Source organism: Macaca mulatta, chromosome 8 (assembly GCF_049350105.2).
Source record: "Macaca mulatta isolate MMU2019108-1 chromosome 8, T2T-MMU8v2.0, whole genome shotgun sequence".
NCBI lineage: Eukaryota > Metazoa > Chordata > Mammalia > Primates > Cercopithecidae > Macaca > Macaca mulatta.
Window position 1 is genome coordinate 153,110,582 of NC_133413.1, and position 16,919 is coordinate 153,127,500.

Sequence of the window (16,919 nt, forward strand, 5' to 3'; positions counted from 1 at the left end):
TCATGGCCGCCAGGTGCCGCTGTGGCGCTCAGCGCGCCGCCCGCCCCGCCCCGGGGAACGCGAAAGTGGCGCAGGCCTGGGCGGCGGGACTGACCACCTAGAGCGCTGAGGGGATCAAGCAACCGTGGGCGGGGCTCCAGGCACCTCCCCCCCGGCCGGCCTCGCGCTGTGGTTCGCTCCGGCCGCGCTGCGCTCGCGAGTTCCCAAGAGGCCTGGCGGGCACCGTCGCCAGCGCCGCGGACACCGGCACCAGCGCCACCGGCTTCGCAGCACCCCGCGCCTGCCGCCGCGATGCTGGGGCTGCTGGTGGCGTTGCTGGCCCTGGGGCTCGCCGTCTTTGCGCTGCTGGACGGCTGGTACCTGGTGCGCTTCCCGTGCGCCGTGTTGCGCGCGCGCCTGCTGCAGCCGCGCGTCCGTGACCTGCTAGCCGAGCAGCGCTTCCCGGGCCGCGTGCTGCCCTCGGACTTGGACCTGCTGCTGCACATGAACAACGCGCGCTACCTGCGCGAGGCCGACTTTGCGCGCACCGCGCACCTGACCCGCTGCGGGGTGCTCGGGGCGCTGAGGGAGTTGCGGGCGCACTCAGTGCTGGCGGCCTCATGTGCGCGCCACCGCCGCTCGATGCGCCTGCTGGAGCCCTTCGAGGTGCGCACCCGCCTGCTGGGCTGGGACGACCGCGCGTTCTACCTGGAGGCGCGCTTTGTCAGCCTGCGGGACGGCTTCGTGTGCGCGCTGCTGCGCTTCCGGCAGCACCTGCTGGGCACTTCACCCGAGCGTGTCGTGCAGCACCTGTGCCAGCGCAGGGTGAGCGGCCCCCGCCCCTGGCCCCGGAGCACGGCCTTTGCGGGACCTCCAGGGGCTTCTCCTAGTCCCCGGCCACCTCCTCTAGGGAAGGCCAGCTGCCTGCACCTCTTTCGGGTACTGCTGGAGTCCTGCCTCTTGCCGCTCCGGCCCGTCCCTCTCTACCGGGCATTCCTCACTGATGCCTTTGTTCATGGGGGTTCCTAGGGTCCCCGAATCAACTCCATAGTTTGGCTTAGCGTGCTTCCCTCCTGCCGTTTCTTAACCTGGCGCCTCACGGTTTCATGTTCACTCCTCCCCTCTCGCCTGGGGTTCTGTTCTGTGGCTAGAGTGCTGACCTCTCTCTCTGGTTCTTGGTCCTGAATATAGGCTGGAGGGGTGATCAGTTAGAAGAGGTTCCTAGGAGTTCCCAAGGACCTGAACCCCCCTTTCGCACAGCTTAGAGCTGAAGGCCTGGGTCCTGGTCACCTGGGTTTGGGGTTGAAGTACCGAGCCGAGGAGCTGGAAGCCTTTTGGCCTTTCTGCAGTTGGAGAGAGGAGGGCCATGCGTCTCCCCAGGACTCGCTCCTTCCAGCAGGGCGGAACCTCCCCAGCAGCGTGACAACTGGGGCCCTGGGGACTGGTGGCCGATATGGCCAGAGCAGATGCCTGAAAAGTTGCCTGGAGCGTCCATGCAGGAAGCCAGGGCTTACCCACCCCTGGTGTGCCCTTAGGGCGCTGCCGTCTCCGGTCTCGGACAGGTGCCTCCCGAGCAGAGGAGGGTCAATGTCTCACATCAGTCCTAATGTTACAGGAAAGCGATTCAGATCCGGACCTCAAGAGAGGGTTCTTGGATCTTGTGTAAGAAGAAATTCAGGGCGAGTCTGCAGTGCAAAGTGAAAGCAAGTTTATTAAGAAAGTAAAGTGGTGAAAGAATAGCTGCTCCAAAGACTGAATAGGACGTTCCTGTAACAGGAGGAACGCGTCCACCCTAGGTGCAATGCTTGTATATATGAGGAGATGTGTTCTGCTACAAGGGTTTGTGATAAAGGATTAATTTTCTTAATTACAATTTTTTTTTTTTTTTTGAGATGGAGTCTCGCTCTGTCGCCCAGGCTGGAGTGTAGTGGCGCGATCTCGGCTCACTGCAAGCTCCACCTCCCGGGTTCATGCCATTCGCCTGCCTCAGCCTCCCCCAGCCTCCCCACTAGCTGGGACTACAGGCGCCTGCCACCTCGCTCGGCTACTTTTTTGTATAGTAGAGACGGGGTTTCAAAATTAGGAATGCCTTTGTTCTCCAGATATCGGGGGTATCTGGACACTTCCAAGTCTGGGTCTGTTTAGTAAACATTAATTTGTTCCCTTAACTGTGTTTGAAACGCTTGTTCCCCGGTGCCGTAAAGAAATAGCACTTGAACATAAATTTAATTTACTCAGCAAGGCCATTTTTACTTCCTGCAGAAAGGGTACACTGGCCAGCAGCTTTGCCACGAGAGTGCACTGAACAAAGGAAACAGGGCCATTTATATAACCCGATGCATAACAATCGCTTTTATTTAAAGTGTGAACGGAATATTTAATGCATTTCAGCCAGGCATTTGCATCTTGATACTCTGTTTTGATGGCTAAGATCTGTCTTAGATCTCTTATTTTTACAATAGACACCCTAGTTTTATTATTAGATGTAGAAGCAACTAGTGTGAGATCTAGAACTGAGGCTACTGAAGAAGGGAGAGATGAGGGAATAATGCGTATTTTAAAATACCTAGGGGATCTTCTCCATTATGTCAGTCCCCATACCACAGAAGTGACTAAGGGCAGGCCTAGAGTTAGTTAAGGTGGAGGTGGTGATAGAGAGAAGGACAGGGTTATATTGATAAGGCTGACAGTTAGAAGGGGTAGTCCTTTCAGTGAAATAGATGAGGGGTTTTAGAACTGCACAGACCTTTTTTATGGAAGTCCAGCTTTGTTCCTGAGGAGTGTAAAGGGTGTAGTCCCATTTACTATAAGGTTGCCAGGTGGTAGCAGCAGAAAATCGGCATCTTGGCTGCAGGTCATTGCAACAATGAGTGCTAGGGTAACTGTCAGAGGGCTGGGACATAAGTGTCTGTGAAAAGGCTAGCTGCTGTTGATCTTTTACATTTCCGCAAGGTATGACAGAGCAAGCATTAAAGGCAGTGGTCTGAGGTGAGTTAGTTACAGTAATAACAAAGGAACTAGTAACAGAATAAGGAAAGGAAGCAATATAGAAGGTATGTGAAAATTAAGCTTTCTTTAACTTAGTAGGGCTTGATCCTAGTACAGTAACCCATGATTCTGAGAGAAAGATGTTTTCTTGAAACATCTTTCAAGAAAAATGGTGGGACCATTTTTTCTTGGCTCTGCGGACGCCTGTCTCAGTGGTTAACAGCATAAAATAGCGTTTTTCCCAGGCTGGCTCAAGTGTTTTCTTTCTGTCTTTTGATGAGGACGTGGTTTTCAGGCTGGTGCTGGTACTGGAAATTCTAGGGGCGGTAGCTGTGCTAAAAGACTTTGAGTTCCGAGGGAAGGGAAAGTGGAAGATAAATTAAGTATATAACTTTTGCTGCATATCCAGGGCTTGAAGCCCCACTCCATTCCTGCTCAGCGCAGCCCAGGGGACGCTGCGGCCCTGCTTCCTCTTAAGGTCTTGGACTTCTTGGGGCCTTCACTGCCCCTGTGCACTGTGGCCTTGGACATGAGGTTTCTTGTGACTTATCCGGCCGCCTTTGGGCCTTAAGAAAGCTAAACACCATTTTATATTTGACAGTGCTTTTTGTGTGATTTTATACCAGATAAGTTAAATCTTACCTTTATATTAATGTGCTATTAATGTTAAACTTAATAAAATCTTGTAGACATTATTTATTCAATTTTAATGTCTGACTATAAGGTAAGATTTCTATAGACTCTTTTTAAGCTTTTATAATTTTTGTTAAAGAGCGGGTTAGTGCTTTAAGAAAAATCTATTGTGCTTTTAATGACCAGTTCACAGAAAAACTGCATGATACCCCTTTAACTTTAGCCAATATGTTTACATACGGAATTTCCTTTACAGTTAACACTTTAAAACTTGCTTAAACCTTTAAAACAAAATATATTTTTAACCTTTTAATGTAGGTAGAAATCCATATTCTTATACCTCTTTATAGTCCTGTTATTAAAAGTATATTTTATTTTTCTTACATTCCTTGTATATAAACTTTTTTTAAAAAATAATTTTACATTCAGGAGGCCTAATTACTTTTAAAATATACACTATTTCTTGCATAAATTCCCTTTTATAGCTTTTCTTAAGACTTTCACAATCTTCAACATGTCTTAACTTTATGCCTTCCTTTTACACTATTTATTTTTCCTAGTTTCACCCTCTGTGTCTTCCTTTGATTTCTATCTCTTCCAGTTTCTCTCTTACTTATTCTTTCCCTCTACATTTTAATTTCTCTCTCTCTCTTTCTTTCTCTCTCTCTCTCTCTCTCGTTCTCTCTCTCGTCCTCTCTCTCGTCATCATCCCGTTTCCCGTACGGATTGCTGCCAAATCGTTTGAAATGCTTGTTCCCCGGTGCCGTACAGAAATAGCACTTGAACATTAATTTACTCAGCAAGGCCATTTTTACTTCCTGCAGAAAGGGTACACTCGCTAGCAGCTTTGCCACGAGATTACACCGAACAAAGGAAACAGGGTCATTTATAACCTGACGCATCCACCCTACTGCTGTGTCCGGGTTTCCATTGGCTGGAACGGGACCTCACATTCCATATTTGTCCTGATGGGCTAGCAACTTAGAACTTTGTAAAAGAGGCAAAGGCATAGGAGAACAAAGGAAGGAAGTAATTTGTGGAATGCTGAGAAAGGTAAAAACACCTTCAAATAAGGAAGAGGAACAGGCTATGACCTAATGCTTGCTTGGACCGGTATAAGCATGCCAGGGCAAATATTTAGGCTAAATTGTGGGAGCTAAGAACATAAAGTACATTGATTTCTTTATCACGGCCAGCAGATATTTAAGAATGTTAGCACAGGTCTTTGAATAAGTTTTGCTTTTAAGAGAAGTTACTATTTGTTCCTAATTACATCAGGAGGAAAGTCCTTGAAGAGGAACCTCTACTTTACTTTTTACAACTGTGAACATCTAGAGGCTCGGAATATCTCACTTTCTGAGGATGCAGCCCAGCAGGCCCCAGCCTCATTTCCCAACCCTCACTCAAAATGGAGTCACTGGTTCCAATGCCTCTGACACTGAGAGGTCATGTCAGGGGTGGGGAAACTGAGGCTCAGAGGAGCGATGGCGCTGCACAAAGCTGCACATCAGGCCACAGGGCACAGCTCCCTGGTCTTCTGTTTCTGTTGAGTCATGTGAACCAAAAAGTATCCAAGATAGGTCTCAGTCAATTTAGAAAGTTTATTTTGCCAAGGATAAGGACACACCAGTCCTGAAGACAGGTGGACACATGCCCAAGGGGGTTGGGGTACAGCTTGCTTTTATACATTTCCAGGAGGCACAGTACATCAATCACTATATGAAGGGTTCACATTGATGCCATCTGGAAGGGGGGCTTCCAGGTCATAGGCAGATTTAAAAGTTTTCTGATTGGCAGTTGGTTGAAGAGCTATTATCAGTAGAAAGGCATGTCTGGATTAAGATAAGGGTTGTGGAGACCTAGATTTTATTTTGCAGATGAAGCCTCCAGGCTGCAGGCTTCAGAGGGATTAGATTGTGAAAGTTTCTTGTCAGACTTAAGGTGTGTGTTGTTAATGCTGGAGGACATAATGAGGCCTGTCTCACACCCTCTTTACGGCCTGGCTGGTCTTTCAGGTTAAATGTGGAGGGCCCTGGCCTATTGGAAGAAGTTCATTCAGATGGTTGGGGGTACCTTCGGATGTTATTTTTGGTTTACAGTTGGGAACCCCCTAAAGGGCCTAGATCTCTCCTTGCCCCCAGGTGCTGGGCTCTGTATGTCTTTCATGCATCTGGAGTCCAGAGGGGAAGGCCACCAAGGCTGAGAGCCGGGCGCGGAGGCTGAGGAGATGGGGAACCCGGCTTGCTTTTCTGGGAAAGAGGGCGTGATAACATCAGGCAGGGGCTGGTTGGTGAGGTCCCTGTGGGAGGTGAAGGCTGGGACCCAGAACAGCAGAAACCCTGTGGGTGCCGTGGAACGCCTGCGGGTACAGTTTGGGCAGGCTGAGCCAGGGCGGGGTCTCGCGGGTTGGGGTCTCGCGGGTTGGGAGGCTGGCCTGCGGTGATGTGGCCAAAGGGGCAGAGCTGGGCTGGAGCGAGCGTCGGTCACATGGTTGAAACTAGTTAGGGAGGGAGGGGAGTCGTCCAGGGAAGAGTCCAGGCCCAGCTCTGCTGGGACTTGCCGTGGGGGTCCTGGCCCATCTGCAGGGAAGGTCTGGGCTCCAGCTCTGAGCACATCTGTACGCTGCTCTTCCCTGAAGTGGGGGTGGGCCTGTGCCTGGCCTGTCCCCTCATTCTGGGCGCTCCCAATGCCCATCTGCAAGGCTGTGGACCCCTCAGGAGTGGCCTGGAGCCTGGCTGCCATTGCCACATGGTGGCTGTGTGTGTGGAGAGGGTTGATAGTAGAGTGGTCGGGCCCAGGCTGCCCTGGGGGATGAAGTGCCGTGCTCCGGGTGCCCTGGAGAAAGAAGAGGACCCAGTGAGCCCTGTGTGGTACCTTCCCGGAGGAGGGCTCCCATCCTGGCCCTCTGTCACGTGTGAAGAGACCACCAAACAGGCTTTGTGTGAGCAATAAAGCTTTTTAATCACCTGGGTGCAGGCGGGCTGAGTCAGCGAAGGGAGATAAGGCTGGGGCCGTTTTATAGGGTTTGGGTAGCTAAAGGAAAATTATAGTCAAAGGGGGGTTGTTCTAGGAGTGGGGGTCACAAGGTGCTCAGTGGGGGAGCTTTTTGAGCCAGGATGAGCCAGGAAAAGGAATTTCACAAGATAATGTCATCACTTAAGGCAAGGACTGGCCATTTTCACTTCTTTTGTGGTGGAATGTCATCAGTTAAGGTGAGGCAGGGCATTTGCACTTCTTTTGTGATTCTTCAGTTTCTTCAGGCCATCTGGGCTTATATGTACAAGTCACAGGGGATGCGATGGCTTGGCTTGGGCTCCGAGGCCTGACATCCCCTGTCACCCTGAGGCCCCTGGATTTCTCGTCAGCCTTTCCCAACCTGCCAACTTCATGGGCTTCTGGCCGGGTTCTGGGGATGGCCCCTAGGGGAGATGGGCCTGGCACAAGCGGGGCCATGTCAAGGTGGGTATGCAGGGGTCACACACGTATGCAGGGCCTGGGGAGGCATGGGCAAAGCATGGCAGGCCGCGGGGCGGGGGCTCCTGGAAGGTCATGGGCTGGGGAGCAGTGTGGGCAGTGGCCCAGAGGTGAGAAGGCCGCAGCTTGGTGGGTGTCCCCTTTCTGTCCACTGCAGGTGGAGCCCCCTGAGCTGCCCGCTGACCTGCAGCACTGGATCTCCTACAACGAGGCCAGCAGCCAGCTGCTCCGCATGGAGAGTGGGCTCAGTGATGTCACCAAGGACCAGTGACCACCACCTTCACACCCTGCCTGCTCCGGCCACCATCCTGGGCCTGGGGGCTGCCTGAAGATGGGCAGGCTGGGCTGCACTCTCTTCCAGCTGGAGTGGCCTCCTGAGCAGCTGGCCCACCCCCCTTCACCCACTGGGCCCCCCAGTTATTGATAGCCCTCTGTGCTGGGCTCCACGCTAGGCAGAGGGAGGGGGTGGCATCGGCATCCTCACCCAGCTCTGCCCTCAAGGTGAGGATGGATGAGCAAAGGGGAGTCCTGTCTCGCCCTACAGTGAGGCCACTCGTGTGGGCCTAGGTAGGGGAGGACACTGCCTGGAGCAGAGGGACCCACAGGTGCCTCCTGAGTCTAGATCCTGGCTCTGACCACTGCAAGGGCTGAGGCAGGGCCCGGCCAGAGCATCCTGGGTACAGGCCTGTCCTCTCCAGGGCCTGGGCCTGATTCAGGTGCAGTGGGCGCTCCTGAAGGGTCAGAGCAGCATCTGCCAGGCAGCCTCCTCTGGCTTCCGCTGAGGGGGATGGAGGCCTGTGGCAGAGCCTGGGTGGTCAGAGGCTGGGGCTGGAGGCAGATGGAAGGGAGGCATTTGCCAACAGAGGACAGGGCACCCGGGCTCCCCGCTGCAGTCGGCCTTGCCGCCTCCTCCTCCTCCACCTCCAGTCAGGCTGGATGGGAGGGTAGCCTTGTGGCTGAGAGGGGCCAGACTAGGTGACTGGGTGGCACAGGGGCTCCTGGAGAGGTATCAGGCTTCCTGCTGGGGGTTCCCTTGTCGGAGGGAACAGAGCAGGCATGGGACTCTGCAGGGGTGCCCTTGCCCACTCCCACCCCTGAGTGCCCACCAGGGCTATGCTCTGTGACTGGGGCTGATCCCTGCCCTCTCTGGGCCTGTAGTACCACAGGCCTCTGTACCACTCGCTGGCCCGGCCAGCAGGCATCTTCTTCACAACTGTGCCCTCTGTATTTAGCATGTTCCTTGTCAGCTGCTGGGCCGGCCCTGCCTTGCACTAGCAGAGCCTCTCCTGGCAGCTTCTCAGGCTTCCCTAATGGAGACACCAGGCTACTAGGACACTGGCTGGGGCCACCCCCTCCTGCCTAATACCTCACCTTACAGCTGGGGAAACTGAGGACTGGAATGCCCAGAGTCACCGAGGCAAAGTTGGGGCTGGTCCCAGCCTGAGGCTCCAGCTGATGCCCTCAGCTCCCTGAGAGGAGGTGCCCCATCTAGCGGGGTGTGGTGGTCATTCTTGTCAGCTCAGGGCCCTGTGCCCACCTGCCTGTGCCCCTGCATCTGTGCCTGCACATCCAGAACTGCCTCTTTGCCGCTACCTCCAGGAAGCCCACCTTGAACCAGAGCCAGGAGCTACGGCGCTGCCCCTGATAGGACACGCCTGCCCCCACTGCTGCTCTTGACTTATAGCCACCACTGGAAAGCTGCAATCTTTCTGTTTTATTTAAAGAAAGCCCAACATTAAAGGGTTTTCATTGCAAGCGTGCTGGGGAGGTCCTTGTTTCTGAGCTCCCACCACCACCACCATCCAGACGGGCTGAGGTGGGGCCCATTCCCAGGATGGGTTTTCTGGCATGGGGGGTATCCAGGCTTCTTGGGCTCCCATTAACTTAGGGATCAGGCTGGCAGGGCAGCACTTGTCCTCATCCCATGGGGCATAGGACTGAGGCCAAGAAGGTGCTGCTCAAAGCCCCCTGGGGATCCCTTCCTGCTATGGCCCCCTGGTTCCCAGCTCTTGAGGCTTGCAGCCCCATCTACAGATGCCGGCTCCAGGTTGCTCTTCTCCCTCCTTCAGGGATTACCCTGGAGGTCATGCCCCAGACTGGGTCTGGGCCTCCAGCCTCCCAGAGCCTCTGGCAGGGTGCGGGCAGCCATTGGAGGCAGAGGTCAATGGATTTTGGTGGGTGGTGGATGGGAGGCAGAGCATAGGGGCTGTTCTGTGGGCCCTTCAAAAGCGGTAGAGGGGGAGTGGGACCCTCCTGGACATAAAGGTGAATGAGGTGGGGTGTGGCCATGTCTATGCTCTGACCACCTTCCTGGGAGGGTCCAGAAGGCTCTGAGGGCCAGGGAAGGAGTGGGCAGTTGGAAACAGCTATGAACCCAGCATTTAGTGATGGGGCAGTAGGGCTGGAGAGGGGAAGCAAACTTGCGCGGCAAGTCTGGGGTCTGCAGCCAGGGCGGTTGGCCAGAAGCCTCTTCTTTCTTGGGGGTCCTTGGGGGCGGTGGCTCGTGGGGTTACCATGGGTGTCTGAGCTGAGTGTTACAAGACAGGCTTCCCAGTGGGGCTGCAGACGAGGCTGTGGGGATGCCGTCCAGCCAGTGGTCATGAGCAGCTGCCTGAGCAGGGTGGGGGCCACAGGACGGGGTGCCTGGGGACTTAGGGGGACACTATGTGACGATGCCATTGCGGTCCCTGGCTCAGCAGCTGTCCCCGGGTGGTGGAAGGCACATTGGCCTGGATGGGGAGTGGGGCTCAGTGACTGGACTAGGGGTGAGTGTATCCAGTGTGCATGTGCATGTGCGTGCCTGTGTGCATTCGTGTGTGTGTGCATTTGCACGGGCGTGCACAAGCAACGGGAGAGCTTCAAGGTGGTTGAACGGGCAGCGCCCGCAGGCCTCTGGGACTTCTCTCTCCATGTGGAGGCTGAACATCCTGGGCTGTCTGTCGTAGGCTGGCTCAGAGGAAGGTTTGAGCCAGCAGGGCCCTCTCTTGGTCTTGTTTTTGGAGGATGGGCGGACCACAGAGGGGAGGAGGGCCCTTGTTGGCTGTGGTGGTGCTGATTCCTGCCAGCAGGACTGGCCTGGGTCAGGGAATGGGCGGCTGGGATTGGAAGCGAACCAGTGCCTTGTCCTGGCAGGGCCACTAGAGCCCACTCTGCTCCTGTGGGCCCACCACCTCAGAGAAGTTAAAGGGCAGCGACTGCTTCAGCCCGCGTCCTTCCCCCAAGGCCAACAGCTGCAGAATTTCTGCCCCAGCCGCCCCCACCCCCGGAGGTGTCTGCACAGTGTCCAGGTGCTGGGCCCAGGAGGCCCTTGGTGGATCCTAGTGAAGAAGGGACAGGTACAGGGTATGGGAGTGTGTCCAGAGGTCCTGGGGTGGTGGCTGTGCACGGGCCCTTCGTCCTGGGGGAGTGGGCACTGTGCCCTCTGATGGCCAGGTGGACAGTCACGACTCACGGGCCGGTCGTCCTGGGGGAGTGGGCGCTGTGCCCTCTGATGGCCAGGTGGAGTCACGACTGCCTTGGTGGGTGTCCCCGGAGCTCACCCTGAGCCAGTTACCTCCTCAGTCTCAGCACCCAGCCACTGCCTCTAGGCTCAGTCTGCTGAGTGGCCACTGTTGTGTCCCCTCAGGGCCCAGGGACACAGATCCCCACATCTGAGGTCTTGCTGAGTGGAGTTCGGCTGTGCCTGGTGTCCGGAATTCTGGGACAGCAGGACCATCGCCCACCTCATGGACAGGGAAACAGACTAAGGCAGGGAATTCCCAGTGTGGCCCCCAAGGGCTCAACGAGGCAGGCCAAAGGGGCTGATGCGTCCCAGGCCCAGGCCGCTGCTTCCCGCATGACTTCCCCTCTGGACACCTGCGAGTTGAGGGCACACTTGGGGAGGTGGAGGGTCTTGCTCCTGAGGGCAGGGAGGGACGCCCTAGGGTCTGCACACCCCTCTCCTTTATCTTAGAGATTTCTCAAAGCTGCGCAAGAGTAGCGCTGGCTCCTTGGACCTCTCCGCGGTAGTGGGGTTCAGAAGGGCCTCCGCTTCCCCTCCGCGCAGTAGGGCCTAGCGGCCCGGTTGGGCGCCCCTCTCCCTCCCCTCCACCGCCACCTCTTGCAGCTGGCTGCTTCCCCGCCAGCTTTCCCCACGTCCTGCGGCGGTCACGGATGCGGCGCCCACTCCCTTCCCTAGACCCCTCGCGCCCCAGTAGTGAGCGCCTGGCCCCCGCGAGCCCCACCCCGTGGGCGTGCCCTCCCGAGGTCCCTGCTGGACCGTGGACTCCCCACGCATTTCCTGGGAGGGTCGCGGCGACATGCAAGGCGGGAGTCTCGCTGACATCTTTCAAGGCCCCGGAGAGTCCTTCAAGGGGGCCTCTCTGGCAGCTTTCTCTAACTGAGTTGAGCCACAGACTTGAATGCTGCATTCCTCCCCCAAGCCTCAGTTTCCCTTCCTGCAGAATGGAGCCATGACCGGTCCTCCAGGCCGGTCTCTGAACTCTGTGCTGCGGGACCCCGGGGTCCAGGCAGCGCGGCCGCGCTCGCAGTGGAGGTTCCTGGCAGAGTGCACAGGGTCGCTGCGTGCTCGCGGAGAGAGCTCTGGGAGGGGCCTTCGCGGCGCGGGTTCCGGGGCTCGGGCGCGCGCCCTCTGCTGGCTGCGCGGGGTCAGCGCCGGGGGGCCCCCGCAGGTACCTTCCCAGGGATGGGGGCACCCGCTGAGCCTTCCCCACTGCGCTCCGAAAGAGCCTGGAGGCCTCACCCCATTGCGCCGCTGGGGACGCCGCCAGAGATGCGGCGACTTCTTGCTTGGTCCACCTGGTGAGGTCAAGGCCCTGGCCCCTTGGCTCCAATCCAGGCCCTGGTGAGGCCCTTGGAGGTCCGGCCATGACCCAGGGGACGTGCCCTAACGGGCAGCCACACCGCAGGCCCGGTGCTGGCTAGCGGGGAGGCCCCGGGGAGCCTTTCAAGGGGGCCTCTCTGGCAGCTTTCTCTGGTCGGGGCTGCTCCCCAGGGAGAGCATTTAATTCCTGGTATTTCTGGGAGGGTGTAGAAGTAGGGGTAGGTTCTGACATCTGGGCCCTTCATAGAGAGAGGTGAGCTCTCACAGGGGTCCTGGGCGACCCCCGCCACTGCCCTGGTTACTCCCGCATGTGTCTCGGGTATGCCCAGCTGGTCAGACCACTGCCTGCTGCATACTGCTCCCACCCCAGCAGCCACAGGTGCCCGCACGACCCCACGGGCATGGCCCAGCTGGCGTGTGGGGCCTTAGAACCCAAGACCTAGCTGGGCAGCGCTTAGAAGGTGTGCAGCCCAGGGGACACCAGGGGACTGGGGCCTGATGAGGGGCAATGTCTGGGGGTGGCTCAGGCCCACAGCAGCCCATGCTCCCCGCTGGCTCTGCCCACCTCCCGACAGTGGCACAGAGCACTGTGACTGTGATGGGACAGCCAGGGCCAGGCAGAGGGGGAAGCAAGCCTGAAAGTCAGGTCTCCTGGGTCCTGAGGACCCTGGGCTCCTCCTCCTCTAATCTCCTCAGCCGTCCCAAGGGAACAGCGGGCAGTTGTCAGAGGAGGTGACTGAAACCGTGGAGCTGTGTGGTACCAGCAGGCCCAGGTGCACACGCCCAGGAAGACCCCCTGGGCCTCGCAGGCAGAGCCAGATGCATCCACCCTGGGAGGAAAGTGGATTCCAACTCTGAGCTTCCTTTCCACTCCAGGGTGGCAGTGACGCCTCCAGGGTGTGCGGGGGAGATTTTAGCGGGAGGAGATGTTCCCTGGGCTAGGAAACAGGCCTTGGTCTGAGATGCCAGGCTAGTTTGCATCAGGAAAGGGGCCCAGGAGGCATTTCTCCCCCTAAGTCTCTCTTTTCCTGTCTGTGAAATGGGTCACAGAGGCTCTGGGTGATAGGGAGGAGCAGGTGCCTAGAATGTGCTGTCACTCAGCCTGGCTCTCCTGAAGGCCAGCTCTTCAGGGTGTCAGTGCCCAGGAAGGACAAAAGTCATCTCCACTCTTGGCTTATTTATGTTTTATAAGTGTGGGGTATGGAAGGCAGAGGGTGCCCCTGGTGTGGTTCTCTCCCCTCAGACGCCATGAGTGAGCTGTGCCCCGGCAGCAGGAGGCAGGGGGAGGTGACCGCAGGTGGAGCCGGCCCCGTCAGAGAGGAGGTGCCTGAGGAGCACCTTCCACCCTGCCGCCCTCGGTTCAGAGTTCCGAGTTGCAGAGGTCTCGGAAGCAGCAGTAGATCAGGTGGGCGGCCCCGATGCTGTCGGGGTCGGTGGCCATGCAGGAGCGGGAGCAGGAGCGGGTCACCACGGGGCTCTGGTTGAAGGGGAACTCTGCAGGGTGGGCCAGTGTCAGAACCCACACTCCTCTGCAGCGCCTGCCTGCTGCTGCACTGCTCCCAACCGCCGTCCGCTGACCTCGCCCTCCCTGGGATCCCCGTTCCCAATAGCCCACATCTGTGAAGCCGCCCGGGGCCCAGCCCTCCTCCGACTGTGACCTGTTCATGAATTATTAGGACTTGTCGGACCTCTGAAGTGCCTGCCCTGAGATGGGAGCCCGAGCCCAGAGGCTGTGGCAACACCACCCAGTGGGTCTGTGTCAGAGCTGGTGTTTGAGCCCCCAGGGGACCCCGACCATTAAGCCCCACCCACCTCCAGCGCCTGGTGCCCCAGGACTGGATCTCTGAGGGGGCTGTGCCACCCTCGTGGAAGGTACCCCAGCCAAGGTGTGGCAGCCTGTTCTGCCCATCCCACCTGCTGCCTTTTGGGCTGAGAGGAGCACCAGCAAAGGAGGGAGGCACTTGGGGGAGGTGGCCCTGACTCCAGTGCAGCCGGCACTGCCGTGGGGCCTGTACTCACCTGCCTCCACCGTCACCAGTGTGGTCATGCAGGCTGTGTCCTCCGGCTTGCAGTAGGTAATGGTCTTGCAGGCAGCACTGACCATGGGCTGCTCGCAGGTGTAGCACTTGAGAGCCTCACCTAGGTGAGGGATGGGGGCAGAACCTCATCACCTGGCCTCGGGGGCCTCATCCTGGAACCAGGAGGCAGGGGCTGAAGGAGTCTCGCTGACATCTTTCAAGGCCCTGGGGAGCCCTTCAAAGGGGCCTCTCTGGCAGCTTTCTCTAACTGAGCTGAGCCACAGACTTGAATGCTGCATCCCTCCACCAAGCCTCCATCTTCCTTCCTGCAGAATGGAGCCATGACCCCTGTCCCAGGGTGAAGCTGGGCTCTGGGATCCAGGAGGGTCACTGAGAATGAGGAGTGTGAGCCTCATGGGGGCCTAAGGAGGCTCTCGGCTCCAAAGCACCCCTAACAGCCCCATCCCCCTAGGAGGTGGGCAGATAAGCTCAGAGGCAGGGTCCCCACCAGCCTTCGGCCTACTCACCGCAGCCCATGCTCCAGGCTGCCACGAGCAGCAGCTGCACAGCCCAGCGAGAGGCCATTGCTCCGTGGTCAGGAGCAACGAGAGGCAGCCAGCCTCACATCAAGGATTTATACCCAGCCCCTTGGGCACCGGCTTCTGGGCGGTGGCAGAACTGGCCGTGTGAGTCAGGAAGGCGGTACAGGGCCCAGTGGGGAGGCAGCTGGCAGGAACATGGCAGGCAGGCAGGGAGCTGGATCTGGGAGCTCTGAGGACGATGACCCTGCCCTCTGCTTGCACACCTCCAGCACTGGGGAACTCACTCTTCCCCAGCCATGTCCAGTGGTCCTGGGACAGCTCTGACAGAGAAGGCCTTTCCCACTGAGCTCAGACTGCCCCTCGGATGAGCCCCCATGTCCTGGCTGTGCCTCTGGGGTTCACATAGGCCACCCAGCCCCAACCTGGGGGACCCTTAAGACCCGGGTCAGTGTGGCCTCTGCCCTTGTTGCTCTAGCCCTGCCTGGCACCCGCCCCCTGCAGCCGGGCCTGCAGCCCTCTCCACAGACCTCTACCTGGTCTGGGTACACCTGATACACACCTGCAAAGTAGAGGTCAGAGGTAGGAAGCAGGTGTCAGGTGACGGTAGCGTGGGGCAGCTAGACTGCTCTCAGGCTGACAGGGTTGGGCCCAGGAGTGGCCGCTCATCACTGCCAGCCCCTTCCCACTAATGACCTTTAGACCAAGCCTAAGTTTCTTGGTTTTAGGTTCCTGACAATAGGATTCTGCTCATCCTCCAGCCTCCTGGCCTGACTGTGTTGTCTACTCTTTACTGCATGCCGCCTACCACACCCTGTTCCATATCCATGCCTGCCTATGCCATGCCGCTCAGTGACCACATTGCCTGGTCTCCCATCTGATGTCCCACATCTTCCCCATGCTGTGAGGCCCACTAAGGTGCTCCTCTCCACAGTCCTTCTAGGTATACCAGCCTCTCTGGTTTCTCTGTCCTGTGATGTCCTAATGGGTGGTTGCATAGATGGATGAGTTGATGGATGGATGGATGGGGGATGGATGAATGGGGGATGAATAGGGGATGGATAGGGGATGGATGGGTGAATGAATGGGGGATGGATGGGTTGATGAATGGGTGGATGGGTGGATGGATGAGTGTGTGGATGGGTGGGGGATGAATATGGGATGGATGGGTGGATGGTGGGAGATGGATGGGAAATGGGTGGAGGATGTATAGGTGGATGGGTCGGGAATTAATAGAGGATGGATGGGGGATGGATGGATGGACGGGTGGGTGGGTGGATGGATGGGTGGATGGGGAATGGGTGGAGGATGGATGGGTGGATGCGTGGGGGATAGATGGGGAATGGGTGGAGGACATATGGGTGGATGGGTGGGGGATGGATGGATGGACGGATGGGAGATGGATGGGAAATGGGTGGAGGATGGATGGGTGGGGGATGGACAGGAAATGGGTGGAGGACGTATGTTTGGATGGGTGGGGATGGATGGGTGGATAGATGGGGGATGGATGGGAAATGGATGGAGGCTGGATGGGTGGATGGGTGGGGGATGGATGGATAGATGGATGGATGGGTAGATGGATGAGTAGGGGATGAATATGGAATGGATAGGAGATGGATGGGTGGATGGATGGGGGATGGATGGGAAATGGGTGGAGGATGTATGGGTGGATGGGTGGGGGATGAGTGGAGGATGAGTGGGGGATGGATAGATGGATGGATGGGTGGATGGATGGATGGAGGAGTGGGTGGATGGATGGATGGATAGATGGCTGGATGGGTAGATGGATGAGTGGGGGAGAATATGGGATGGATGGGGGATGGATGGGTGGATGTGTGGGAGATGGATGGGGAATGGGTGGAAGATGGATGGGTGGATGTGTGGGGGATGAGGGGAGGATGAGTGGATGGATGGGGGATGAGAGGAGAATGAGTGGATGGATGGGGGATGGATGGGTGGATGGGCAGAGGATGGGTGGAGGAGGGGTGGGTGGATGCATGGATGGATGTTGGATAGATGTTTGGATAGGTGGATTTCAGAAGGATGGATGGAGGATGGGTGGATGGGTGGGTGGAGGATAGAGGAATGAATGGGGGAAAGATGAGTGGATGGATTACTGAATGAATGACATTTGAGATAGTTGATGGGTGAAAAAATGAATGATGGGAGAATTCAGGGATGGAGGGATGGGTGGCTATAAGCGTGGTGGCAGACAAATGTGTAGTGAGTGAGTGGGCCCTTCTGAGGCAGAATTCGATGCCGGAAGGAGCTCTGGACTGGCACCAGGAGTCCTGGGTTCTGGTCTTGGCCTACTGCTCTCTCCATCTGTGGCCTTGATGTGGTCCCTTTTCCCTCCAGTCTTTGGTTTTCTGTTAGTAGTTGTGAAAGCTGAAGTGACCTGGCCTTGTGGGCTGAGGTGAGTTGTGTGAGGCTATGGGATGGTTGCAAGAAAGCCAAGGGAGGGCG

General features: G+C 57.2%; 2 protein-coding genes across 6 annotated transcripts; one reads left to right on the plus strand and one right to left on the minus strand.

Annotated features, from left to right (window-relative positions):
• Nucleotides 1-217: 217 nt before the first annotated feature.
• On the plus strand, nucleotides 218-8,829 carry THEM6 (thioesterase superfamily member 6). 5 transcript variants are annotated; one of them, XR_013397501.1, is made up of 3 exons: nucleotides 218-804; nucleotides 7,232-8,397; nucleotides 8,514-8,829. XR_013397501.1 is itself a non-coding variant. In XM_077944298.1 (2 exons), the coding sequence occupies exons 1-2, from the start codon at nucleotides 292-294 to the stop codon at nucleotides 7,343-7,345; spliced, it is 741 nt and encodes a 246-aa protein (XP_077800424.1). In that variant the 5' UTR covers nucleotides 218-291; the 3' UTR covers nucleotides 7,346-8,829. The 5 variants fall into 5 exon arrangements, 3 of the variants coding, with proteins under 3 accessions (XP_077800424.1, XP_015001595.1, XP_028708857.1); XR_013397502.1 differs by having other exon boundaries at nucleotides 218-645; XM_077944298.1 differs by having other exon boundaries at nucleotides 218-918; nucleotides 7,232-8,829.
• A 4,229-nt stretch (nucleotides 8,830-13,058) lies between these two features.
• On the minus strand, nucleotides 13,059-14,597 carry SLURP1 (secreted LY6/PLAUR domain containing 1). The gene is made up of 3 exons (XM_028853027.2): nucleotides 14,442-14,597; nucleotides 13,916-14,035; nucleotides 13,059-13,390 (listed from the first exon to the last, which is right to left on the minus strand). The coding sequence occupies exons 1-3, from the start codon at nucleotides 14,497-14,499 to the stop codon at nucleotides 13,257-13,259; spliced, it is 312 nt and encodes a 103-aa protein (XP_028708860.1). The 5' UTR covers nucleotides 14,500-14,597; the 3' UTR covers nucleotides 13,059-13,256.
• Nucleotides 14,598-16,919: the final 2,322 nt, after the last annotated feature.

Bases quoted from the DNA above. Each gene is read 5' to 3' on its own strand.
- THEM6 (XM_077944298.1), top strand. From the start codon at position 292: ATGCTGGGGCTGCTGGTGGCGTTGCTGGCCCTGGGGCTCGCCGTCTTT. The intron at 919-7,231 runs GTACTGCTGGAG...TGTCCACTGCAG, and splicing joins GCTGCCTGCACCTCTTTCGG to GTGGAGCCCCCTGAGCTGCC.
- SLURP1 (XM_028853027.2), bottom strand. From the start codon at position 14,499: ATGGCCTCTCGCTGGGCTGTGCAGCTGCTGCTCGTGGCAGCCTGGAGC. The intron at 14,036-14,441 runs GTGAGTAGGCCG...TCCCTCACCTAG, and splicing joins AGCCTGGAGCATGGGCTGCG to GTGAGGCTCTCAAGTGCTAC. The intron at 13,391-13,915 runs GTGAGTACAGGC...CCCACCCTGCAG, and splicing joins ACTGGTGACGGTGGAGGCAG to AGTTCCCCTTCAACCAGAGC.